The 27,844-nt window shown below is 44.4% G+C and overlaps 1 protein-coding gene across 2 annotated transcripts in view; it reads right to left on the bottom strand.

Moving 5' to 3' along the window:
• Nucleotides 1–27,336, bottom strand: part of Snx9 (sorting nexin 9) — an 82,965-nt gene extending 55,629 nt beyond the window's left edge. For both annotated transcript variants that reach the window (XM_085687746.2, XM_085687747.2), the window contains exon 1: nucleotides 27,173–27,336. In XM_085687746.2, the coding sequence (XP_085543872.1) occupies nucleotides 27,173–27,184 (12 nt within the window). In that variant the 5' untranslated portion in view covers nucleotides 27,185–27,336. The remainder of the gene's footprint in view (nucleotides 1–27,172) is intronic.
• Between the last annotated feature and the right edge of the window lie 508 nt (nucleotides 27,337–27,844).

The raw sequence follows: 27,844 nt of genomic DNA, 5'->3' as shown, positions 1-27,844 counted from the left end.
ACACAGTTCTAACTAGTCAGAGAGACACAGAACACAACACAAAGCTCTCAGACTATATACCCCCGGAGCGCAGGGAGGTCTAAATAAACAAAGCTTACTTAGATACCCTCCCAACAACACTTACAAATAGGCTTTGAAAGAATCAAACTCCTTAAACTTTAATACCTTTTTAAAGGGAGCAACAGAACTAGACACTCAGCAAAACAATGTGTAGTGTCTAACAAAAATTAACATCTAGAAACAAAAGTTTGACTACTGCCAGAGAAAAAAACATAATTCAATAAAACAGACCAAGAAATGACAGAGCAGAGAGTAAAATCCAATCCACAGCATGGGAGGATTCACTGGAGAACTTAGCAGGGGACTAGACACACCACAGCTGCAATCAGGGCAGACCAATAACCATTAAGAAGAGAGGCTGAGATGATCAGCTAAGCCTTGGTGACCCATGAGACAAAACCTGAAACCTAACTGTAATCCCAGAAGGATGGACGTGGGACTAGAGAAAAAAATATATGTGAAGAAGCAATATACCCATTTTCCAATTCTGATGAATCTGCAGATTCTAGAAGCTAAATTCATTCCATATAGAGAAAACACAAACACACACACACACACACACAGCAAGCTATCATAATCAAATTATGGAAAATCAGTGATGAAGCTTAAATGAGCTCTGGGAAGAAAACTAGAGCAGGGACACACAGAGGACTGAGAGAGGAAAGGACTGCAGCCTTATTAAAGACGGTGGAGGTAAATGGCCACCTTTAAAGTGAGGAACAGTAACAAAATTCATCAACTGAGAATTCTATCCCAGAAAACACCAGAAAAATGTTGGGTGGGCCATTAAGAGAGGGCTCAGTGGTTAGGAGCACTTGCAGCTCAGTATCCCGACTCCCTCTTCCAGTCTTAAAGGGCACCAAATCACATGCTGAGACAGACATGCATACAGTCAATTGAACACTAATATACACAAAACAAAATTTTAAAAAATATTTTAAAAACTGTTGGAGGGTTACAAACATATCTCAGTGGCTAAGAGTATCTATGGCTCTTGAGAGAACATGCGTTTGATTCCCAGCACACATAGCAGGTGGCTCACAATGGCTCATCACCCCAAACTTTAGAGGATCCAACGCCCTCTTTTGACTTCCATGGGCACCTGCATTCATGTGCACGTACACACATAATTATAAATAAATCTTTAAAAAAAAACTTGCCTAAAGACAAAAAACTCAAATCACATTTTAATTTTTAAAAGTCTTAAATGTTAAAGGTATTACAGATCAAAAAATGATGCAATTTATGGAAATGCACAAATTTGGGGTGTGTGTGTGGGGAAGCTTAGTGGTTAAGTGCTTGCACAGAATGAAGATGTGGGTTTAGATCTCCATCACCCACTAAGAGCTAGGTATAGTTCATGTGCCTGTAATCTCAGCACTGGGGTGACAGAGACAAGTGGACCCCAAGGGTTCACTAGCAACCAACCTAGATAAAATGGGAAACTCCAGGTTCAGAGAGAGATCCAGCTTCAAGAACAAGGTGCATAGCAATAGGGAGACACCTCGTATCCAGTTTGGGCCTCTTCACACATGGGCAAGCGCACACCTTCAAACACAGGCACAAACCACAGCATCCTAAGTAAAAAGATGATGTACATGCTTGAGTATAAATGTGTCTTCAAAACCGCTGGAGGAAGCACACAAAATAATTAATACCCTGATGATGGCCATATAAGGTAAGAGAATTTAAGCTTTTACTCTGGGTACTTCATTGATTGTTTTTGTTTTTGTTTTTAATTGTGAGTTGTAAATTAAAAATAAAATAAAATGTTTATTCATTCAAAAGAAATGATAGCAGGCCTAGGGGCGAGGGCTGTATGCCTGCACTCAAAGGCTAAGGAAAAAGGAATGAGCCCCAGGCTAGCCTGGGCTACACAACAAGATATCTCAAAAAACCCAAATCAACAATATTGGCAAAAAAGAACAACCCTGGGTGTTATGTTTTTTTAAGAGAGAAGATAAACCAGATGTGGTGTTCAGGCCTGTAATACCAGAAGCAGAGGCAGGTGGCAGGTGTTCTCTGTGACTTTGAGGTCAGCCTGGTTGACCAACATAGCCAGTTCAAAGCCAGCCAAGGTGAGAGAGAAAGGGAGAGGGAGGGGGAGGGGGAGGGGGAGGGGGGAGAGGGAGAGGGAGAGAGAGAGAGAGAGAGAGAGAGAGAGAGAGAGAGAGAGAGAGAGAGAGAGAGATCGAGATCAAAGAAACTGAGGCTGGAAGTTAGCTCGTAAAGATTAGCATCTATTCAAGAAGAACTTAGTAAGTTGCTATGCTATTAAAATATCTAGAAACATCTGTTTCCTAGTGATGGCAGACTGGATATCTTATTTTCCTAAACCTCAAAGGTAATTAAGCTTTAATTAATTATTTAATCTCAAAATAGTGATATGGAGGCTGAGAAATAAAATCTAATAGCAAGTTTAAGTATTACTGTATTCTATGGTATTGTATGACACTGGAGAACACTTACAACCCTTGCTCACCAAGTTTAAGTATTACCGTATTCTATGGTATTGTATGACACTGGAGAACACTTACAATCCTTGCTCACCAAGTTTAAGTATTACCGTATTCTATGGTATTGTATGACACTGGAGAACACTTACAACCCTTGCTCACCAAGTTTAAGTATTACCGTATTCTATGGTATTGTATGACACTGGAGAACACTTACAACCCTTGCTCACCAAGTTTAAGTATTACCGTATTCTATGGTATTGTATGACACTGGAGAACACTTACAACCCTTGCTCACCAAGAGCTACATGACTACAAAGTCCAGTCTGGTACTATGTCACAACTGAAAACCCAGGAAAGAAACCACAGGTCAGGGACTTCGGACAACATGGGGCAAAGGCAACAGAGACTGGATTCTGAGACTCAGAACCTAACACACACACCGCAGTTGTTTCGTGTGGTTCAACATTTCATCATTTCAAACTGCATTTCCATAGAAATCACTTTACGATGACTGTGGTTTGGAGTGTCTGTAGGATGCAGACACTCTTCTTTAGAAAAGTTAGAGCCAAGCAACAAGTCAAGCGGTGGAGCCACTGTTCTACATTCGTACAAATGGAGACTGTTTAACAGCTTTTCCAACACAGAAATGACAGTTTCGTTCAGATGCAAGTCCAGAAGAACTAAAAGCAGGACTCAAACAAGTACATGTTGGCCAATATTCAACACAATGTTACTCAAAACAGCCAACAGACTGTATGCTAAGTCACAGATGAGCCTCGAAACATTATTCTAAGCACAAGTAGCCAGATAGAAAAGGACAAATCGTGTATGGTTTCACTTATTTGAAACTTCTAGAAAAAGTAAATTCGTAGAGATAGAAAGCAGAACCAGTTGCCAGGGGTTTGAAGGAGACTGAATTAAAAGTGACTATTTAACAATAACACAGTTTATATTTGAAATAATGACATTCTGGAGTTTGACAATGTGTCACTGAATGTGCCTGATGTCACTGAACTGCCGCTTAAAGGCATTAAAATGACAGGTTTTGTGTTACTATACATTTACCACAAGCTTCAAACGATCATACAAATCAATAAGCTTGTACAACTGTTGAAACAAATGGCTCTCTGTATCCTCCTCTGGAATTAGCCACGGCCAACACACCAGCTAGCGAGCACAGGCCAGCACACAGGCCATGCTCACACAAGGAGCCTGCCAGAAGCCCTAAGGAAAGGTAAAAGCACTTTAAATAGAGTTGTGTGTGACAGCGCAGAGGCAAAGCCATAGTTACCTCTGTCTTGGGCATTCTGTGAGATGACGCAGATAAGATCTTAACCCCAACTTCAGAGAAGCAAAGGAAGAAAGAGGCCTGAGGACGCTAACCCACCTGGCCGAGTTTAATCCAGTAACCCTGAGACCTCACCTCCTCCAGGGACAGAAAGCAAAGGTCTCTTTCCACACATCTAAGTACTTTGTTCACTGTGTCTTACAAAGAGAAACACTGGGGACTCCCTTGGCCCCATCAAGTCCCGACCAATACTTTCTCTTGGTCTCAAGAGAAAGGACCCATGTGTCGCCTCTCTCCTCAGTCAGGCTGTGTCCACAGGTAACTGGCCCAGAACACTGGCAACTGCTGACCCTGCAAGCTGTCTCCTTTCATCTCCTGCCGCAGAGGACATGATTCCCACTTCTTCCTGTTCAGAGTACTGTCCCTGTCCACACGTCCTCTAGTTTCCAGTGTCCTCCTCCCTCCTCAGTGTGCATGCAGTTTCCCGAAGAGGTGGGGTGTATGGGAAGGGCCTGCATGCTAACCTCTCACAGACTGACCTCCTGAGTGTGGAGCGAAGAAATGAAGGTCACAGCCAATATCCTTAACTTCTGTTCTCCTGACTAATAGATAAACCACTCTGAGCACATCACCTTGAGGGCTAACACGCTAACATCTGAAACCCACAGAAGAGGCCCTGGAGCGTTGCTGCAGCGGGCTCGGGCCCTCCGGCGTTGCTGCAGCGGGCTCGGGCACTCTGGTGTTGCTGCAGCGGGCTCGGGCCCTCCGGCATTGCTGCAGCGGGCTCGGGCCCCCCGGCATTGCTGCAGCGGGCTTGGGCACTCTCAACGACGTATTTGGAAAATGCACTGATTTATGACTTTCTTTTGTTCTGTGACCAAAAAAGTTCATGCACCCTTTTCATGGTGACAGCAGACTATGTCATTCAGGGCAACTTGAATCCATGTTCCAAGGCCATAGTCATTCATATTTGGCTCAAAATAAAACTATTTTCTTATTTCCTTTAATGCAGACCTATTACTTTACACCAACAAACTTGAGGCCACACTGTAAGGCCCATTCTCTGGGCCCCTTGCTCGTCCGTAAGCATACGCTCTCCCTAAGGATTTCACTGCCCATCTTCACACCGAGGAATCCCAGCTTATTTTCCAACTCAAGTATTTTCTCAGCTTTAGACTATCATTTTTCTTCATTTGACTCAAAGGCTACCCAAGGAACTGTGACCTGTATGTGGAATCGAGAGAGCCTTAAAGCGAAAGTGTAAAGAGGGCGGAGCTCTGAGAGAATGTGTGCTGTCTGGTGTGGGCACAGCCATGCAGAGGATCCCGGAGTGGCAAGCCTTCCTCAGGTCTGAGTTCAAATGCTGACAATACATGCAAAAACTGGCAACTGCGGCTTCTTCCTCCCTCAGCTACAGAGGCCCCGAATCAAGACCAGTCAAGCAGATGTGCAGAGGCTCACAACTGTTGAGTCAGAGGTGCGCCTCCCTCAGGCGTGCACAGCCCACTTGACCCTTTCCTTAGCGTCTGTCCTTTATTCTTTCCCCTGCTGCCTTAGTCACATTTCCAGGACCCCCAGTAATCCTGGCCTCTGCACTGGGAGTTACCCTTCCAAAAGTTACTGACACCCCACCCTTTGCCCCTCTGAGGTTAGGGCCTTGAGGTTTGTCCAGTGGTGTATGCTCTCTAGGGAAGCTGCACGGAAATTAAGAAGTTAACAGCTAACTGACCTTTCCTTAGATTTACTGAGCCTGGGGCATTTGGTGACCTTCAGACTGTTCCAGAATGTGCTCTGCCTGTCCTTCTTCAGTTCTGTGCCTCAGCTAACATAGAGCAGGTACACTACCATGGTGCTTAATTGGCAACAAAGTAGTTTGCCTATTTAAAGAACATATAGGAACTAGCTTCAAGGAGGACACGGTTGGCCAAATCCTTCTGGCCTGAGGAAAAACCAAAACAGGAGACACACACTCTAGACAACAAAATCCCATTCGGCACACGGCCTTCCCACCCACATCTCACTGTAGCAGGTTTCTCTCGCCATAAAGCAATCTAAGCCCCGCCCCCATGGAGCTTTGAGGATTACAGTTCCTTCATCTTCTCAGGATCCACCCCACCATCAAACAAAACTTTCGACTTCTGAATATTAGCTTTTGAGTGGTGAGCAGCCTTGGGTCTAGGAAGACGTCCTCAGTACTGCACCATAAAGCCCACTGTGGCCTGAGTGCCCCTACTCTAGATGGAGCCTCACTTATCAGCACACCTTAAAGAAAAACCCCAAGGTTGTTGTTGTTGTTGTTACTATTACTTACTTCTCTCGCTCTTCTTCACATCTTAGAATGGTCTGACAAACTCACTTTCTAAATATGTCTAAGACCTGCTCACTTCTCTCCATCTGTGTCTGAGTTCCACAGCACTCCACTGCCCCAGAGGGTCCGCTGCTGCCCACACCTGCCACTCCTCATGGACTTCATTCTGCAGCCTTGCAGCCAGAGGGTCTTTCTGCTGTGTAAGCTGAGTGTGCCTCTCTGGAGCAAACCCTTCAGTGTTTCCTCAAATTCTCACGAGTGTCCTGGGAGACCCCAGCCGTCACATCCACGACTCACTCACACACACATTCACATTCACTAAGTAAGCTATGAAACAAACATTACTAACAACCTCACAAATAGGTTAAATAAACTGCAGGCCAGGCCAGCCAGGTCATGCCTATTAGCATAACTAGGAACACTCCCCTTTGTTCTCAAAAGTTCTCTAACTTGTGCGTGCGAGCGTGCGTACGTGTGTGTGTGTGTGTGTGTGTGCGTGTGTGCGCGCGCGCGCAGGGGTATGACCATCCTACTTGTCACATCTCTATGGCCAGATACATACCGTTCATTCTTACCTAAACTACCTTCAGTTCCACAAACACAGCACACCTTCTGCCTCTGGATCACTACACATCTCCCCCTTACACCTGACTGACCCCCACTGACCTTGTAAGTTCAAGCAAGATTTCATACATGGGGAGTGTTCTATGACCTCTGAAGTGTCAAGTGTCCCCTACAGACTGCTTCAAGCACGACTGCCCATTACTGTTACTGCTTATCTGTGTCTGTGTTTCTACTAGGATCTTATCCCATCTTATTCGGTGTACCACTTGGTACAGCAGGCACAAAAATACTTGGTAAGTGGGTAATGATTAATCCATCTGCCACAGAGCACAATGTCTACTGCCTACACTAGATGCCTAGATGGTTGAAACTAATAAATTGATTTCGACTTCCAAATAACTCAAATCTAGTTCAGCTGTCAGAGTACAGAAAGTAGCTTTCTTAAAATTAGGAAACACCCACGTCCTCTCATAAAAGAATCAAAAGCCATTATTTTAACAGGAGATTAAAAACTCTTAAATTTATATACTGTTTTATTTTTTAAAAAGTCAACGCTTATCCCATATATTTATGAATGTGTATACACGAGTGCATGTGCACAAGTATGTGTTTGAGTATGTGTGTCTTATGTGTATGAGTACATGCTGGCAAATAGTTATAATTATAGTTTTCCTTAGTTATGATAAAAGATAAAGTAGATATAAATATTATTAACTATAATTCTTGCTTTATACCTGTTTTGTCATACGTAATTTTACTATGTTAAAGTTAAAGCCTTCCTTTTTATTTAAACAGAAAAGGGGAAATGGTGTGGGAAATCCTTCTGTATATGTGTTGCTTTTATTGGCTAATGAATAAAGAAGCTGGCTTGGCCTGTGAGAGGCCAGAGTGGAGCAGGGCAGGGAAAACTAAACTGAATGCTGGGAGAAAGAAGGTGGAGTCACTAGAAGCCATGTAGACCCGCCAGAGACAGACGCCAGATGGAAACTTGCCAGTAAACCACAGCCATGTGGCAATACACAGGTTAATAGAAATGGATTAAACTAAGATGTAAGAGCTAGCCAATAAGAAACTAGAGCTAATAGGCCAAGCAGTGATTTAATTAATATAGTTTCTGTGTGATTATTTCAAGGCTGAACAGCAGGGAACCAACAAGCGGCCTCCTATTATACTTGTGGAGGTCAGAGGTCAACACTAAGTGTCTTCCAGGATTGCTCTTCACCTTATCTTTTAAGACAGGGTTTCTTACTGAGCCTGGTCTCACCATCTGCCTAGACTGGCTGGGCTATTACCTTCAGAAATCTGCTTGTCTGTGTCCTCACCCCAGGGATACGGCTACATACAGATGGGTGCGACCACACCTGTCTTCTTTACATGTGTCCTAGGGCTCCAAACTCAGGTTCTCACCTTTGCATTACCTCTCCAACCCTCCCACAAACATATCTCCTTCTCTTCTTTTCCTTCTCCTCCTCCTTCTCTCCTCCCCCTCTTTCTTTTCTCCTCTTCCTCCTGCCCCCTCCTCCTCTCCTTTTCCTTCTCCTCCTCCTCTTCTTCTTCTCCTCCCCCTCCTCCTCTTCTTCATTGTTGTGTGTGTGTATGTGTGTGTGTGTGTGTGTGTGTGTGTGTGTGTGTGTTTTGACACAGGATTTCTCTGTGCAGCTCTGCCTGTACTGGTACTCACTTTGTAGACCAGGCTGTCCTCGAACTCACAGAGATCCTCCTGCCTCTGCCTCCCAAGTGCTGGGACTTGAGGCGTGCACCACCACCTGGGTATATTTCTTAATTATACTTTCAAAAGCTCTCCCACAGACTGAGAGAAGACTTTTGCCCCAGCAGAGTTGGTTTTTGTTTGTTGAGGGCACCACAGCCAATTTTAGACTGCATTCTGACAGGATGCTGCTTGGTTGCTGAAGCTGATGACCAGTGTGACCAGATGAAATCGAGGGAGCTGATCTGAGTTCATTTTATCAACAAACATGGACTAGGCAGTTGCTGTAGTCAGGTTCTGTTCTAGGAGGGGCAGTGGAAGAAAAGCAAACAAGGCCCCTTTCTGTTGCAGGATGTTTGATGGGCAGTTAATAAAGTTAACCTTGAATCAGGGGAGGGAGTCAACAATAGGCTGACCAGAATTAGCCAAAGAGATTTGAAGACCCAGGATACAATAGAGAGCCACAGGAAAGAGTAGGGAGGGCCTTAGAAAGATTCTCTGCCTTTTTAATCTGGGAAGCATGGAGATAGAGGGTCAGCTGGCCTGGTCAATCCTCCGCTGCTTTCTTGATCTATCAGGTTTTTACCCCAATATTTGTGTTTACTTATTTATTTTTGGTTTTTCAAAACAGGGTTTCTCTGTGTAACAGCCCTAGCTTTCCTGGAACTAGTTCTGTGAGGCTTCAAACTCACAGAGATCCACCTGCCTCTGTCTCCTATGTACTGGGATTAAAGATGTGCACCACCACTGTCCCCGAGTTTTTGTTAATAACAGAACACTTTAGATAAGCACTTTGCTTTTCCTGTCAAAGAACCATCTGTTTCAATGCACCAGGCAATTCCAAGCTGTGGGGAGTTTATTTAAAGAAAGACAGTGGTGAGAGAGAGCTCCCTCAAGGGCTATTAGATAGGTGGCTGAGGAGGTGTCATCGGGTTGAGATCTACAGAACGAAGGAGCTAGTGTTGGAGAACAAGGGCTAGAGCATGGGAGGCTGGTACCGCAGAAGGACACAAGTGCACAGGCACAGTCAGAGCCGCACAGCACAGGCCAGTGTGAACACAGACCCGCAGCACACACAGGCATGATCACAAAGATGTTGAAGGTTAAAGCAGGGCTACACTGCTTTCTATGCAAATGATCTGCACTCAGAGAAAAGGGAGCACCATTAATATAACTAGGGATAAAATGCACTGGAAGGACAGCTGCAGGACTAGAGCACTGCTCACGGCGGACTCCATGCAGATCCACGAGTGAGACATGCAGTTAGTTATTCATCTCCAGCTTGGGCGACCGCACACAGAAACACTTCACGAAACCACACCTTTGGCATCTGCATCATCTCAAACTGCAACCAGGTTCCATAAAGATCATGCAGGATAAAAATCTTTCCTCTATCCAGGCGACTTCTGTGCACTGAGGCTAGAGGCTCTCTCTAGAAAGTGACCATCACGTCATACCTCAAAAGCTACTATACCTGAGACCATGCTCAAATCCATTTCTCTGGAATTGAAGAATGTTCACAGTTCAACGCTACCTGAAAACCCAGCCCCAGCCCCACTCCCCATCCAGATCACTCTCTTCTCTCACCCACAACAGCATCACTAGAGTAAACACGGCTGCTAGCTCACAATACTCATGTCCCTTCTTTCTTTATTGTCCCTCTCCCCCCCATCTTGTTAGTTTATACTCCTCATTCTAGTAAATAACAGAGGTAAGCTGCTAAGGGAGAGACCTAATACATAATTAGCACAGGGAGCAATTAGTAGGAGGGAAGTGGGGTGATTCTATATTGTTTACTCCATGTGAGTCTCAACATGACACGCTTAGCCTCTCTATAAAGGAAATGATTGGCTCTGGCATAATTACAAATGGGATCCTCAGCCCAGAGGGATGAATCTGCTAGGAAGCGGTGAAGATGGAATTGCAATCCTGGACTATCTTAGGTGATGATGGGAAAGTCTGGCCTTTCCCAGCTATCCTCCACTGTCTGCTCCATGAGCCTATGCAAAACACAGGAAGGGAGTGAGGAAGAGAGTGAGCAAGGAAGAGAGATAACACTCTCTGAACAAAGACCAAAGCACGGCTGGGAAGCAGCAAACACCACATGGGTTCAGTCCTGGAGGTCTGATTGGACCCCTGCTTGGGGATTTAACATGGCACTATAGAAATGGTTTTGATTCGTCTGCATTTGCTTTCTTACAAAACAAGGGTAGAAATAACGTTTGGTTTTGCTTTGCTTTTCATATCCTCACCAGTGAACCTAATTACTTCCGCTGCATTATAAACCATAAACAAAGGGTGAATTGAAACACCCAGAAGGATTATATCTTATCACCACCAGCAGAATAGATTTTCTCAAAAACTAAATAGTCCCCTTACGTGTAGAGTAGAATGAAAGAATCTTCCAGACAGTTCAACTATTCAGGTACCTATAACTACTCAGACCTGTAAGACTCTGATGTGGAATAACCCTGGTATGCAGTGAATAAAGAAGCTGCTTTGGCCTATGGCAGGGCAGAATACAGCTAGGCAGGAAATCCAAGCAGAGAAACAGGGAGAAAGAAGGCAGACTCAGAGAGATGCTAGCAGCAGCCAGGGAAGCAAGATGTGAGATAACAAGCCACAAGCCTCGAGGTAAAATATAGAATAATATAAATGGGTTAAGTTGTAGGAGCTAGTTAATAATAATCCTGAGCTAACAGGCCAAACGTTTGTAAATAATATTAAGCCTCAGAGTGGTTATTTGGGAACTGGCAGGCAGGAAAGCAGAGAAACCACCAGTTACAAATGGTACCCACCGCCTGGCATGGATCCACATAAGACCTGAGAAAGTTTAAAAAAGCTTCTGAACACACAGAAATGAAGCCTCACTGGGCTTCCTAGTCTCACAGTCTCATACCAGCAGCAGTACAGAGACAATTCTCTCAACAGCTGCCTACAAAGTAGAGCTGGGCACCAGCCACCATGAGCTTAGCAGCATGGGTTTCCACAGTCTCACACAGTCCTCAGTACAGAGAGGCTAATCAGCTGCACACTGTGTAGTGGATTTAGCTTTTACTCATACAGACAAAAAGGACTGATGGGCAGTGTGCTTGTTTGGTGGCCACTTGGACCCGTTGTGTCCCAGAGCTGGCAGTGAACGTACCTCCACCATGTTGGAAAGCAGAATGGGGTGGAGCTAACTGCCAAAGCTGTGGCTTTGGTCATAGCCACACCCACTTAGCATTTTAAAATCTCTCCTGGACAGAAAATGATTAAAGATATACAATAAAGACAGATTCAGACAAAAAGTACTCTAAATGGATCACAATGTGTTTGATAAATAAGCACAGGCTTGGGAAAGAGAGAATAAAGGATAGACAGAGTCATAGGTTAAAAGAGTAATTTAAATAACTAGGTTCTTAAAAAGGAAATAGAGTGATAAAAAGTATAATAAGCCATGTAAAGATAGAAAATACACAGAGAGTCTGGGTTATGAATTATTTAGAAAACTACTGCATTTTCTTTCAGTCTTTTGACTGTCAATGAGCTAACTGCAGAGAGACATTTGATTGTGGGGACTGCTGAACTAAACCAACATAGAGGTATCTGACTTCAAAATTTGGGTCTAAAGATATGTTGCTTTATAAAAGAGGTTCTGCTTTTGTTTCCACAGAAGACGAGAAGTTGTGGATTCCTTCCAAGCTAATGTCATTTGATCAAGTAAGACCCCCTGAGAGGTCTCCATGGGAACAATGGCCGAGGTGATCCAACATCCAGAACAGCTTACAGGCTGAGATGAACCAACCACAAAAAAAAAAAAAAATCCCAATCAGGACTTGACCATAATTCAAATTTTTTTCAGGATCCCCATTAGATTATTACATGCGTCCCCAATCAGCAGGGAATAGTATAGAAAACTATACTCAAATTCCCAAAATATTGCTTATGAATGTTTGTTTTCATTTAAAATGGGTTGGTTATTAATGATTAATGGTCACAGTCAATCTCATTCTAAAGAAAAAGGGGGATATGATATAGAAATGATAAAAAAGTAGATCATTAAATCTACTTTGATTCAAAAAACAACTTTTAATCTCAGAATACTTCACACTGATATAGATTTTGGTTTATTGATACATATTTAAGGTGAACTTTGTTATACTATATGTATATTTCTACTCTTGTTTAAGGTATTATGTTTATGCAGCTCATTTAAAATGTAATATACAGTTAAAATACAAATTAACAGTCATCTATAATAGTCAAACTTATAAGCATATTAGTTAGGTTTTCTAGACATACAGACATATTTCAGATGGATAGGTAATCTTCAAACACTTCAAAGACCTACAGAATGTGGTGTTTAAAATGTTTTAAAAACTTAGACTTTTCTCAACAGTGAAACACGTCTGCTCCTGGCAGCACCAATTACTTCAAGGAGATGATGGGCACTGAAGAAGCTCCTTATGGAGTTTCCTTTCGATATGGCAAAGTTAGCCATTTGGGTAAGAAACTGCTCCTGCCTGGACTGCTTGACAGTATAAACTGGACATACAGGATCTACAGGAAAAGCGACTGATGAACTTCCCAAAACAGATGGAACAGTCCTTCAGGGTTCTTGCTTCCTGGAAGAGTCTGCCAGACACTTTGCAGGACACTGCCGACTGACAAACTGCCTATATAGGTGTAACAGTTTCAAATTTCCTGTTTCACTAAGAAATCTGCCAAATACTATGGGCAAGAGGGATGCCCTAACATTACAGAAGAACTTTAGGTGATTGTCCAGGCAGCCAGATATCTGTCTGATATCTAGAGTTTTGGAAGTTGCATACAATGCACACTTCTTGTTAACTGAGGTAATATTATATCCCTCTGGATCTTTGATGGCACTGAAGACTAGATAGTTATAATTATAGCTTTCCTTAGTTATAGTAAAAGACAAACTAGATAGGAAACTTCAGACTCACAAAAATAGAACAGATATAATATTTTCTTTAATTTTGCCAAGTTCAAACAGAATAAATATTGTAACTACAGTTCTTGCTTGATAACTGTTTTGGTATATGTAATTTTACAATGTTAAAAGTTAAAAACCTTCCTTTTTAATTAGACAGAAAAGGGGAGATGGTGTGGGATTCCCCTCTGCATGCTGTGAATATGTTTTATTACCATTGGTTAATAAAGAAGTGACTTTGGCCAATGACTGGGCAGAATACAGCTAGGCGGGAAATCCAAGCAGAGAGCAGGGAGAAAGAGGGTAGAGTCAGAGAGATGCCAGCAGCTTCTGGGGAAACAAGATGTGAGGTAACAAGCCATGAGCCTCAAGGTGAAGTATAGAATAATAGAAATGTGTTACTTTAAGTTATAAGTTAATAATAAGTCTGAGCTAATAGGCCAAACAGTCTATAATTAATATTAAGCCTCAGAATGGTTTTCGGGAACTGGAAGATGGGAGAGAAAATGTCTGGTTACAAGACTCTCCATTTAAGAGGTATGACTTGTTTTACTACTTATAAAATATTACAGAAAAATGATACATCACATTAAGAAATTATATCACTGATAATTCAAACATCCTTCTCTAAAATGTACTTTGAAAACATGTATTTCTAATTATTTTGTAAGTTTCTGATATGGCATTAAGATACTGACAGACTCAAGGTAGGTGACCAAGTAACAGAACTAAGTCACAAAACAATACTGAATTCAGTACCTGTCCTGATCAATTCTTTTCAAAGCCAAATCTTGGGCTCTTAAGAACAACACTCTAACCTAAGCAATCTGGGTTAATAGGCCACAAATCTAAAACAGAACTTACTGTTGGCTCTGTGGTACATGCCTGTAATTCCAGAATATTGGAGGCTGAGGCAGGGGGGGCTGAATTCTTGAGAGCAGCCTAGGCTACAAAAAAAAGGACTCACTCATAGAAGACCATCATGGAAGCTGTAGTTTACATCAGCAATTTATCGGATGCAAGGTGCACTCCACACATTGTATAATCCACAGGCATGCTGAGCTTAGCATGCAGCCACCTACTCTAAAACATGGGAGTACTTCTGATACCACCAATGGACCATATGCTTACAGAGGGCCAGCAGGGATAATCTGTAATCAGCTTAGACACTTGTACTTACTACTGGAGATATGCAGTTGAATTATTGCATAAGACGATGAAATGAGTGAAAAAGTAACTTTAAAAAAACCTAAGCTGAACATTTTTAGGAACTATCAAAATAAATTGCTAAAAGCTCACTAAGTATAACCAAGACAGCAGTTCAGACAGATGGGGAATCATTTCTGGATTCTATACTCACAATGATTTGAAATCACCTCAAATTTTTCAGGCTCTTTACAACAAACTAAAAACGGAAGCTGTAGGTAATGTATTATGAATGTGGGTTACACAAGACAAGAACTGCACTCCCAGGAATGGACTCAAAGGGGAGACGCTGGCTATCTAAGGACTGCCAAGCAGACATGAGATGAGATGTTCACTGCTGCCCTGTCCATCGTCATTTCCATCGATTCAGCAGATGACTGCAGCCACCGAGAGGTGAGCAAACAGGTCCTTCTCCCACTCAGCTGTAGTCAATCTCATCCTTCTCCACCTGAGCTGTGGAGCCCCATGAGGATTGTAAGGGCACTGGAGTTTGCTGTGGGACAATGGTCTTTTATCCTGTCACTTGTACTATTTTTAATAAAATGCTGACTGGCCAGTAGCCCAGAGGGAAGTATAGGTGGGGTAACCAGGCAGGAAGTAGAGGCAGGGCAATGAGAATTCTGGAAAGAGGGAAGTTTAAGTCTGCAGTAGTGACCCAGACTCAGAGGAAGCAAGATGTGCCTGTCTCACCAAAAAGGGTACCAAGCCACGTGACTCAGACAAGAATTATGGGCTAATGTAAGTTATAAGAATTAATAAATAAGAATCCTGAGCTAATGGGCCAATCAGTTTATAACTAATGTAGACCTCTGTGTGATTCTTTGGGACCTAACAGCTACAGGATTGGGTGGGAGAGAAAACCTCAGTCAACAGGCGTTAACGAGCTAGTATGTGCAGACCATGCATACGCCTTAAAGTCTCCAGGTGAAGACAGTGCCATCTTTAGATGACCCTTAATGGCTGTCAGCTGTATGACCTATTCATGTTAACTTAAAAACAAATTTGCCTTAATGATTATTAAGCAACATAAATTCAGAAAACAATTTATGATGTATTTACAAGGCCCACTATTTTATATATATATATATATATATATATATACCAAAATTTTGCTACTAAGGTTAATTATTAATGTGTAAATATGATAACGGGTTTGATTGTGTATTTTTGGAAAGTCTTTACATATATATGAAAATATTTTCCATGAAATAATGTTGAAATTTCCTCAAAACCAATGAGGGAAGGGAACATGTGGGATGGAGGACTAAAATCAGTGAAACTGTCTAGGGGCAGCTCACTGCTGTGTAGGAGGTGGTCCATGAATGTCCACTGTGCCTGTCTACTTTGGTCTACATTTGAAATGTTTACAAATAGCTACAAAAAAATGCTGAAGTATGCCAAAATGTTTAGATAATATATTAACAAATCATAGGCAAAGACTTTTTATGAAATTCTATTAATATATTTTGAACAAACAAAAATAATCACTGAATGATTCACAAAAGAACAAATATTCATTCAATAAATCTCAAAATCCTAACCCAGGATGATGTCATTTCTTCTAAGTCCAGGGCAACATTTCAGCCCAGTTCTTGATACTCCAGCTGCTTCTTACCCTGCCCTGTTCACACCTGGAGGCTTCAGGAGTCCAGAACCCATCGACAGCATCATCAGAAGAGGAATGCAGTCAGGCCTAAGTGACCCTGCGGCGGCGGTGTGGAAATCGTTCTTATCTGGGTAGACACCAGTGAGGTCAGGATGACAGGCCAACCTGACTATAGGTCAAAGGGGTGACTGGTTCAATGGGGTTATGTGCATCCACATGCCCAGGAAATGACAGCTTCTACCTGGCTTTCAGACACACCTATTAGCTATATTCTTACTTCTTTCCAGAATCTCTGAACTGATTGGGATATACAAGGTATAGAAGGATGATCCTCCAGGGCTTCTGAAGCTCACTGATCCGATTAAATACAGCAATGCTTGTCCTGGATACAATCAATTAAGGTTTAAGAAGGAATTAAAGATTTCAATCCGGTATCAAAGTGAACACAAGCTCAAGAAGCAGCAGCAAAGGAGGCAGTCCTCGGGCACGGTAAGACACTCCGATAGTTTCACACTGCCAAACAATGCAAGGTCCCAGGCGCGGCTTACAGCTCCCTACTGACTTGGTCCATGGACAATTCTGTGTCTGAACAGGCACTGGCCACACATGCACACCCGAGGGTAATACCTTTCCTTAGATCTCTGAATGACAACACCACTCCTTCCTTCAGTCTTGGTCACCTTCCTGTGGGACTTCACTGACCACTGTATTCAGCCCCACTTCCACTCACCTTCTCAACTGGCCATCACTCCATGGGAGAAAGTCCTGGGGGCAGGGATCTTATTTTATGTGCACTGGTGTTTTGCCTGCATATGTATCTGTGTGAGGGGGTCAGATCCCTAGAACTGGAGTTACAGACATTTGTGAGCTGCCATGTGGGTGCTAGGAATTGAACCCAGGTCCTCTGGAAGAATAGTCAGTACTCTTAACTGATGAGCCAGCTTTCCAGCCCCCTGAGAACAATGGTTTGAAAAATAATTTCTTAGAAGCTATATTCCTCACATTGCAACATTCTTTGGTCCAGTAAGTGAGTGATGAAATCACTAAAGAACAAAACAGCACAATGAGTGACCATGTGATTTCGGTGAACTGGGGACATGGTTCTGCTCTACAGATAGATAAAGAAAGGTAGTAGAGACAAGGCTGGCCAGGAACTCACTACTTAGTAGAATATAACCTTGAACTTCTGATCTCCCTGACTCTACAGTCCAAACGCTAGGACTACACGAGACTCAACAACTTGTTCTGTTTATAGTAAGTACTATGAAATACCACAACCCAATCGTAACACCCATTTCTTGCTATACAGACAGATACACTGGTAAGCCCACAGGGAAATGTTCAAGTAGTTCTTGAGATCAATTGGTAAAGATAAAACTTTAGTAATGTTATTTTCAATCTTGAAACTGGGTGGCTGCTGCTGCTTCTCCCCCCGCCCCCCGCTTCTTCTCTTCAACTCAAACCATTAGTGTCACTATCTCGAAAGCCATGACAAGGCAATCTTTCTAGTTTGGGAGTCTAAAACCTCTAAACACCTATGAGAATCCTGCAAACCAGTGAGAGAGCACGCAAAACCCCCTCTCTGACTCCTTTGGAAACACCCAAAGGCGGCAAACAGAGGCCCAAGGCTCCAGCAAAGGCAGTGGAGAGCAGTCAGCATCCAGACACAACGTGAGACCTGGAGAGGCAAACCTACATCTGGTCTCAAGCACCCTAAGGGACAACTGGTGGACAGCTCCTTCCTGCACTGGGACAGGAAGTATAAGGCCATGCAGAGATCTGCACCCACACAGCATAGAACCAGCAAATGGCTCCCTCGTTCTCACTAAAGGAGGGCAGGTGGATCGAACTTCTAAGCTTAATGAGTACAAACTAAAGAGCAAGCCCCTGGAGGGCTGAGCAGACCGGAAGGCAAGATAAGGTCTTATTTCCAAGGCCAGATATGGGCATCTCAAATGTAAAGACCTTCACCCCAGGTTATGATCAACCCTGGGGCTGAGTGATTATAGATGGGGGACAAAATCCATTGTACATTTTCATAGAAGAGTGGTTTTATTTATCACTATATTTCTTTATGCCCATCTGGATTGTGCAGAATTCACAGCTGAATCTACTCTAGTCTGTCTATTTAGAGGAAAATGAGCTTGTAGTACTTGTCTGCAGCATACTAACCAGACTCGTCTGGGATCAGAACCCAGGCTCCTGATCTCTCTGCTAGCCTACCACTGTTCTAAGACACGCATTATTATTACATTCTGAAGACCTTACAGTTTTTTCTTTTTTTTCCCCTAAATACAAAATTCAAAGGAAATCTCAAACCAAATGTGTTCGTATGACATGGCTACAGTGACTACAGAGGATGGTAGCAGCCTCAAAATCCATTCCGTGCATACAATGCCCCCTCACGTATCTTGGGTGTTTTACTTTGAGATGGTCTTGGTATGGTAGCCTAGACTTGCCTGTACCTACCGTGTAATCCAGGCTGGCCTTGAACTCTCAGCAATCCCCCTGTCACAAGAGCATCATGTGAAAGCACAATTCACGGAGAAACACTCAACACCAAAAGGTAGTATGAGGTCATTAGTATTTATGATGGTTGGCAAGATGAGAACCATCCAGGAGACAAGGCTCCCAACACCTATGAGAAATTATCTTGGTTAGGGTTAGTCTTTAGGTGTGCCTGTGAGAGGTTATATGGATAGGTGGGAAGACCTACCCACTGTGGGTGGCACCATTCCCTAGCCTGGGATCTAGAATTGTACAGAAAAGAAAAATCTGCACACAGTCTCTCCCTTCCCTTTACCTCCTCCCCAAACCCTCCCCCAAGCACCCCCTTGTTTCCCTCTCCCCGTCATAACTATAGGTGGAGTGTGACCACCTGCTTCCTGCTCCTACAGCTTTGACTCTGTTGTGAGGATGGATTGTACCCTTCAACTGTGAGCTGAAATACATCTTCGATTGCTTTTGTCAAGGTATTTTATCATAGCCACAGAAAAAGAAGATATGAGTATCTGTGAGTCTGTGTATTACTGTAACATTATACACATCTGAATAACAGTATCAAAAATGGGAAGAATTTATGATCTATAAAGACTGACGCAACCCTTTCCCTGGATAATGTGTTCTAAATACTGAAAACCAAGCACAGCATATAAACACATCAAGCATTTTAAGGAAACTGCTTACGTGGAAACTAAACGGAGAACTAACTTTAACCATTCCTAAACACCACGTTCTTGTCCACAGGGAACTTGGAACTGACCAGGGCATGAGACTATCTGTCCACCACGTGCTCTTTGCTGGCTCCTAAAAGTGACCTAACATGGCAAGCCCTGCATAAAATTTTAGAGCCCAACCAGAGACTCTAGACACTTGTGCCTTCTTTGAAATACACTTTCTGTCCTGAAGGAAGGACACTCTATCAAAGAGCACTTTAAATGAGACCTCAGCTCCGGCACACCTCGTTACTGAATGGTACTCTCTCACCGAGATAGAGAAGCAAGTCTGTGACTCTTGGGAGCACTGCCTCTTTAGGGATAAATACTTCAGGACTCATGTTCAGATATTAAAATAAGTTACAAAGACTGGGTCAAGAGGCTCAACATGCTTAAATACTATGTTTATAATGTCTAAAATGAGCAAGAGGGGCAAAAAATCATGGTTTTAAGGACCATAAGAAAAAAAGAGAAAAAGAAATACTAACAGGGAAGTTGTAGGATGCACACAGGTCTACAACTCTGAACGCTTGGCGGTAACTCCTTCCTCACCCAGATGCGCACACAAACATCCCAGAGATGAGATTTCCACAGCTGCTGTCCACACTCCGCTCTCTTCCCTTCCAGTGAGTGTGTTCCCAGGACACTCTGATTCGGCTTTTATTCCAGCTAGTGTGGCAAGCTAATACCTGAGCAGCTACCAGACTGGAACAGCAAAGTGCAATAGTTCAAGCAAAAAGCATACAGTCAGCAGAGCGGTGGTGGTGCACACCTTTAATCCCAGAGTACAGGAGGCAGAGGCAGGTGGATCTCGGTGAGTTCGAGACCAGCCTGATCTACAAAGTGAGTTCCAGGACATCCAGGGCTACACTGAGAAACCCTGTCTCAAAAACCAAAAAAAAAGCATAGTCACATGATCTGTAAGACATGCTCCTTAGTCAGCACAAGGGAAAAGCTCTGGAAAATGCCAACAGAGTAAAGGCAGAAAACCCAGAGAGAAGTACACGTGCTAAGCAGGATTTCACCCTGTATTCTCCGAACCCTGACTGAGCTGCACTTAGGCCGAACAGAGTCAGGGAAGTAAGGGAGCAAAATTCTGACACTGACCAGCTGGGGCTGCTAGGAATCCCAGTCAGAAGGAAAGAAGGAGGGGACAGCAAGTAAATGATGCCAAGGTGTGGAGCAGGACAGGAGGGAAGCCCTCCTGAGAGGAGGCCCGCATTGGCTGTCTGGCACAGCTGGAAACCATGAACGGAGCAAGCACAGGGGGACAACCCAAGGCTGAGAGACTCCAGAGGACTGGGTAAACAAACGCTGCCCGGGGAAACACAATTTCAGTGTGACAACCAGAACCCACTCAGACTGAAATCCAAGGAAAAAATAAAATAGTAAACCATCCAAGAAAACAAAGCACCATGAAGGAGGGTGCAGAAAAACACCGAGTTGGACTTCAGTTACCAGACTCATCACATCAGAAACTGAAAACATGAGGAAGGAATCAGAGACTAAAAAATAACCACACAGATTTAAGTTGAACCAAATAGAACTTCTAAAACTAGAACACAGCCCAGACACCCCTTAAGTCCCAAGCTTTGCACATAATCTATACTGACACCACAGTGGACTTCAGAACAGTGAAGACGGGGTCTTGACAACAGGCAGAGGGAAGACTTGGGCACTCAATGGCTGCTCAGGTTCACTGTGCTGAGCGCAGTGCCGTCAGCCTAGAACTCGTGCCCAGAAAGCCCACCATCTTTGATGGACAGGAAAAATACATTTCATAAATGACCAGTTATCAACAACAAGCCTACCTTAATGGGAACCCCAATTTACACTAAGCAGAAGAAAACCCAGTACCCAAGAAAGGGTGTAGCTGGGAGCAGTGGTGCATGCCTTTAATCCCAGCACTCCGGAGGCAAAGGACTGAATGTAAGAAAATATAGTATACAAAGATAGGGACATAGTACATCTAAATAATCATTAACTCTATACAGTGAAAATATTCAGTTTCTGTTTTATTTAATACTAAGTAATAACTGATTATACTAGGAAATTTACTGCAGTTATATATCCTTAGGTCATTTTTAAATTCAGAAAATATGATATTGAGTAATTTCAGATTTTAATTTAAAAACATTAACAGACTAACATCCTCCACTGGGGGAAGAGACATATAACACAATCCCCAAACGCTAGGGATTGGGAGAGGCAGGTATAGCTTCCAAAAACCCTGAGAGCTGACTAACCCTCAATCAACCTGTGAGATGGTAAATATCAGGAAACATAAACAGGGGCAGATAAAGATCCCTAGCAACAAAGATAGCTCAATCAAAAGCTAAGATCTCTGTCAGGTGGTGGTGGCTCACACCTTTCCCAGCACTTGGGAGGCAGGTGGGTCTCTGTGGGGTCTACAGAGCAAGACCCAGCCGGGTCTACAGAGCAAGTTCCAGAGCTGGTAGCCAACTCAGTCTCAAAAAAACCAAATAAATAAATAATTCGAGCGATATTTATTAAATGAAAGCTAGCAAAGTCAGATTAACAGTGGAAACAATAGTTTTAAGAAACAATGCATCACTAGCAACAGAGGGTCACCTCGTAAAGACAAAAAAAAAGTCTAATCACCTGAAAGGTACTGTTTAAGCCCACCATTTTATTTAGTCTTTTGTTTTATATTTTAAATTTATTTTTTATAAAGTTTTTAGAACCTCATATGTAAGCATGCTGTATTTGTAACATTTCCATCTTTTTCTCGCTTCTCTCTCCAACCCACCCACTCTGGCTGACTTGGACCCCTTCTGTGATTCTCTTTACTTATGTGACACACACACACACACACACACGCGCACACACACCTGAGTACATTTACTGCTGCTCACATGTACAAGTGTTTGGGGCTGGCCACTCAAGCCTGACAAGGGTCTTGTTCCTGGAGAGCCTTGACTCTCCCTCCTTCAGCAGCCACTGAATGCCCGGAGCTCTTTCCTGCGGGTGGGGCCCAAGGATTTCCATCCCATTGGTATGCTGGCTGGTGTGGTCATTATTATGCAGGCTGTTTGGGCAACCACATTATTGAGATGCCTGGGTAAGGCGTCCTATAGTGTCACCACACCACAGTGGACTCCCTGGTCCTCTGGTTCTTAAATCTACCCCTTCTCCTGCAAGAGCCCATTTTAGTATTTCCACCAACTACAGACTGTAAATCGGTAAGGATAAACAGGATATTTAACAAGTTCAACCTAATTCACTAACTACATACATACAGAGAACTGATAGACCCTTTCTGCACAAAGAAGACAAATAACCAAACTGCTTCCTAAGTATATGCTTAGTCTCAACAAATTTCTAGCCACAGCACTGGCTATCAGTGAGACTCCCTGATCAACGCTTTCAAATGAGAAATAACCAAAAGAGAACGGGGAGATCTTACACTTTTGGAAGCTAAGCACAATGCTTATAACTCAAAGGTTAACAATTACTCTTTGAAGTCTCAAAGTGTGAGGCTGTTCCAGCTATTTTAACACACTAAGAATCAATTTTTCATGGAATTATGAGTAGACCCCTGTATTTCAAAACCATTACTACTATCTAAACCACAGGTATAATTTTTGCATCGTGCATGTATACTTTCTTTTTAAAAAGGGGTTGCTGACTTTCAGTCGGAGGTAAGCTCTAGCTTCAATAAGCTACAATGTATGAGTCTCTGTCACTAGACCATCTCTGTGTCAGGACGTCACTGTGCTCTTCCACACTGATGCTGGGGATACAAAGGTGAGCAGCCTCCGGGGCCCACAGCACCCTAAGGAGGCAGCCACCAGCTAGAGAAGCACATGTAACGGGAAACTGGGAGGGATGACAGGACAAAGAGGCTTCTGGAAGGGATGCTCTGGGCTAAGACCTCACATGCACAGAGAAGGCACGCAGGAAAGAACAACAGACACATCACATGAGGGCTTTCTTGACCGGGTCTCATCACAAAGCCCAGACTGGCCTCGAACTTAGATCCTCCTGTCTCTACGCCCCTAGAGCTAGGATTACAGGTGGACACCACTACACCCTGATGATGGCTACCAAGTTTTAAGCAGTTAAAGTTAAGCTATTATTTAACTTTCAGGTGATCAATATAAAGGCAAAACACAGTAAAAACGATCTTTGCCAAACTCTTACACTTCTAATCTCTTCCTCCTTTACTAAAGATTGTTTCACATTTCTTACAGAATCTTTCTCTGACTACACATACAGACAGGTAAGACATAAAATACTGTTGTGCGAAGTGCCCAGGAAGCACCTCCAGGTCTCCTGTGTTATAACTATACAGCTAGGTATGGCGGCACAGGCCTGCCGTCCCAGCACCTGGACACGGAGGCCTGCAACTGCTGGGAGTTAAACTTGGTCTACAGAGCAAGTTGCAGGCCAGTGAGGGCCATGTCAAAATCAGAACAAAATTCTCCCCAAAAACACTATTTTAAAAAGTCTTGTGTGTGTACATATGCACGCATTTGTGTATGTGTCCAAATGTGTGTGGAGGCCAGAAGGTCAGAGGTCACACAGGTGGCCTTTCTTGTTCTCCATCTTATTTTGAGACTGTCTCTTGCTGACTCTGACAGGCTGGCTGACCAGGGAGGCCTTCCCAGTGCTTTAACTACAGATGCACTAGTTTGGGCTTTTTTTTTTTTTAACTTGGATTCTAGAACCCAGGTCCCCATCCATGTTCACATCACCAATCAGTCAATCTCAGCCACTCGGCTTTAATTCTTAAGACTCTTCTGGTAGGATTTCTTTAATCAAATAAGGAGGCTTTGGCTTGGAAGAGACTACAAGGTTGCTTTCTAACTGTCCCATGGATGCAGTCTAGTGAGGAGCCTCGACTCCTAACCAGATCGCTAAGATTCCACACTCATTTAATTCAACCAAAAGCTGCATAACATAGATGGATGTCAGGTGCCAGATCTAGAAAGTGAACTTGGAAGGCAAGGCATCAGGCATTCCAGAATTTTATTATTCCTATAAAGTAACCGTGTAAGCACAACAGGATCCAAATCAACCAGCAAAGCCTAACTCCAGTATGGAACTTACAGTTAATCACGTGGCTATAGGCCGACTGCCATTAATTGTGTTCATTTTGACATAGACAAAAAGTTCTCAAGACTTGATCTTTGGAATGAACTCATGTTTACTCAAATTCACTGCAGGATTATGTCAGAGCATAATCTCAGGAGACATCTAGTGGAGGTCAAGACAGAAACACTCCTACCGCCTGTCCCTCACTGTGTTTGTTAAATGAGACCAAGCAGTGGACTCAAGCGCAGTCCCGCATTCGACTGAGGAGAGATGAGAGACAAACCCGGACGGTCCCTTTAAAATGTTCAGTTACTGATTTTCTGTCTTTAGCAGAGGAACTGCCCAATTAAAGTTCTTTTTTTTTTTTCTATTATGACTTTACCAAGAACTCTTGGTAAAGTAACAAGTAACAAGTAAAGTAACAAGATTCAGGATGATTAGAGAGACGGTCCAGTGGTTAAAAGCACTGGCTCCTCTTCCAGAGGAACAGGATTCGGCTCCCAGAACCTACATGGGAGCTTACAACTCTCAGTTAACTCCACTTCCAGGGGATCCAGTGGTCTCTTCTAACCTCTGTGGGCACCAGGAAGGCATGTGGTACACAGATGTCTGTGTGGACAAAACACTCATACACAAAAAATAATTTTTAAAAAAACATGGGACTTCAGAGTATATTCAAGAAAATATATTAAGAACAACGAAGAGGAAAACAGTGTCTGAAGAAAATACCACCCTCCAGTAAATCGCACGGCAATCCCAGCAATACCTTAAACGTCCACATGAAGCATTTATTTTCCAACACTCAGCTCTTACAGTCAAAGCTTGAGTATCGCTTGAGCTTAAAACGTTATTCATAGTCCAGCATCATTCCTTACTAAGTCATCTAACACCTACAGGAGTGAAGGGAGGAAGGAGAAAAACCAAACTGATCAGCAGTAGGAAAGGGAAGGGGCTGGACAAACAACAACGGCTTGTCTCTCCGGGAACAACTGAAACATAAAGACTCTGGTTTGTCACAAGAAGCATCTGGGAACAGAGAAGCTAGAAAACTGCAGAAGGCTTCCCTTCTTATGAGTGCTTCCCAGCCAGCCCCTTTCTTCAGACAGCAATGGTCTGTCACCCAGTCCACGTGGGGACGCCGCCACCAGGAACTGTGATTACAAAGTGGGGAAGGGCACCAAGGGCCAGGAGAGCTGGAATTTGCCTTCAGAGAAGCAGATAACAAGGGAGGAAATGCTTACACGGCTAAGGACTAAGAAAGAGACTTGTGTTCAGTGAGGTCACAGGCAACTCAACTTCAGAACAAGGACCACCTTGCTTTTTCCACTAGGAACGTTAAAGTTCAAGCTTCACCGGGAAACAAACGTTTCATTAAGCACAGACATGTGCATTTGCTGCCAAGCGAAAACAGGCATGCGCGCCTCAGAGCGGTCAAAAGTATTACAAACTGACCAGGGTTCATGTCACAAACCACTGTCACGGCTGCAAAATAACTATGTACTTGGACTCGCAATTTCTGAAATGTTTGGCAACAAACCTCAAAATCAAATTTTCTTAGAAATCTTTTGCTTGAATTGGGTTTTATTGCCAACAAGGTGGTCACAAAATCAGGATGTTCAAGAGGTGGGCAGTTGGTTCATATCTGATAAAACCAAGCAACAACACAGCCCAGACAGACTAACAAGCAAGTTCCCTGGGGAAGCCTCATTTCTGTATAAACACTCCACCTACAGAGCCGGAACATGGAATGTATCTGGGTCCCAACTTCAACTGACCAAGCGATATCAGGCACTTCTCATCTCTCAAACTCCTTCACATTTTTAAAAAATTATCCTTCCATAAACTCCCACCCGAAAATAAAAAACAAACTTTTTTTTCAACCCAGAAGCAGCTTAGATAATTCAAAAATAATTATGGGAAGACATGCTGATGTTTGACATAATCAAAACTCCACGGACAAATTAATCTACTCCCCACACATCACATCACAGATCCATCAGGGGTTCACCTAAGGTACTTCCTCTGACCCCAGGTCCTCATTTCCAAGGTTCAGGCTTTTCCCGAGAGCTATTTCATCCCCAAGTAACTACTGAAACCGCACAAGAAAAGGGAACCGGAGAGACGAATTTTTGCAGACTCAGATAGCAAAAACGGACTGCTAATTTCACAAACAGCAGCATAAAATAAGCAAACCAAAACTCCTGGCCATTCACCAAGCAGGAACCAAAGTTCCACTAAGCAATTCGGGCCTTGGCCCTTTATTTCTTGTTGTTGTTTCTCTTCTGCCAGCAAACACGTAACCTAAAAGCACAGTCATTTCCCTCTTGATAATTTATTCACTCCGAAAACGTCCCATTCAAACCGAAAAGACAGCAAACCAAAAGGAAAAAATGAGAGACTTGAAGGCAATGGGCGCGGAGCGCGGCTCCGAGAGGCAGCAGCGTCCTCCCAGCCCGGCTCGGCCCCCTGGTGCGCGGGGTCGCGGACCCGGGGAGGGAGGCAGGCGACGGGCGGCAGCCTCCGGGAGTCCGGGACTCCAGGGCTGCGGAAACTTTCCGTCCCGGGGCGCTCGCCTCGGCTCAGGTGCAAACTTTGCAAAGTCGCCTCCCGGGAAGCCGACCCCAACGCTCCTCCGCTCCGGTGCCCAAGGCGGCGGCCCGGGCCGCGGGGACTCGCGAGCGACCCCGCCGGGGCTCTTCGGCCTCCCTCCCGCCGCCGCCGCGGAGCCGAACGGCCAGCCCGGCCTGCGCCGCGCGCCCCTCACCTTGGTGGCCATGGCGGGCGGTTCCCGGGCCCCGCTGGGCCGGCTGGTCTCCCGCGCCGCGGAGCGAGCTTCGGTCCTAGGCGGGTGGCGAGGACGGCTGCGGATGGCAGCTGCGGCCCGGCGCGGCGGCGCGGCGGCTCCGTTTCAGCCTTGCTCTCGGCGCTCGGGCCCCCAAGGCTGGGCGCCTCCCGCCGCCGCCCGCGCCTGCAGTTCCTGAAAGTCCCCGGCTGCGCGGCCCCCGCCCCCGCCGGCCAAGCCTCCCATGGACCGCGGCGTGCGCGGCGCGGCCGGCGGAAGCGCGCCTGGGGCCTCGGTCGCAGTCCGGCCTCCTCGCCCGCCCCGGCCTCCGCCCCGACCCCGCCGCCCGCGGGCCCCTGTGTGCGTGGGCCACGGCCGGAGCGGCGAGCGCGGGGGCAGGCGAGCGCCGGGGTCGCGGCCTGGTCCGCGCCGAGCCGTTCCCCGGGTCGCTGCGTGAGGGTGGAGGACGACGATGACTCTGGCTACCCGTCTGGGATCCCCGGGACACGGCGGGGCTGCGGAGGGGTCGGGGTGCTTGGGGGTTGACTACCGCGGGTGCCACATAGACAGCCAGCCCTGGCGGAGCAATGGCTTCCTGCTCCCGGCCAGGGAGATCCTGCCTCCTCCATGGAGTTTCCTCAAGGCTGTGATATG

Source organism: Myodes glareolus, chromosome 1 (genome assembly GCF_982192425.1).
Source record: "Myodes glareolus chromosome 1, mMyoGla1.1, whole genome shotgun sequence".
NCBI classification, from domain to species: domain Eukaryota; kingdom Metazoa; phylum Chordata; class Mammalia; order Rodentia; family Cricetidae; genus Myodes; species Myodes glareolus.
The sequence above is the reverse complement of the archived record's forward strand: the minus strand, read 5'-3'. Positions and strand labels throughout refer to the sequence as shown.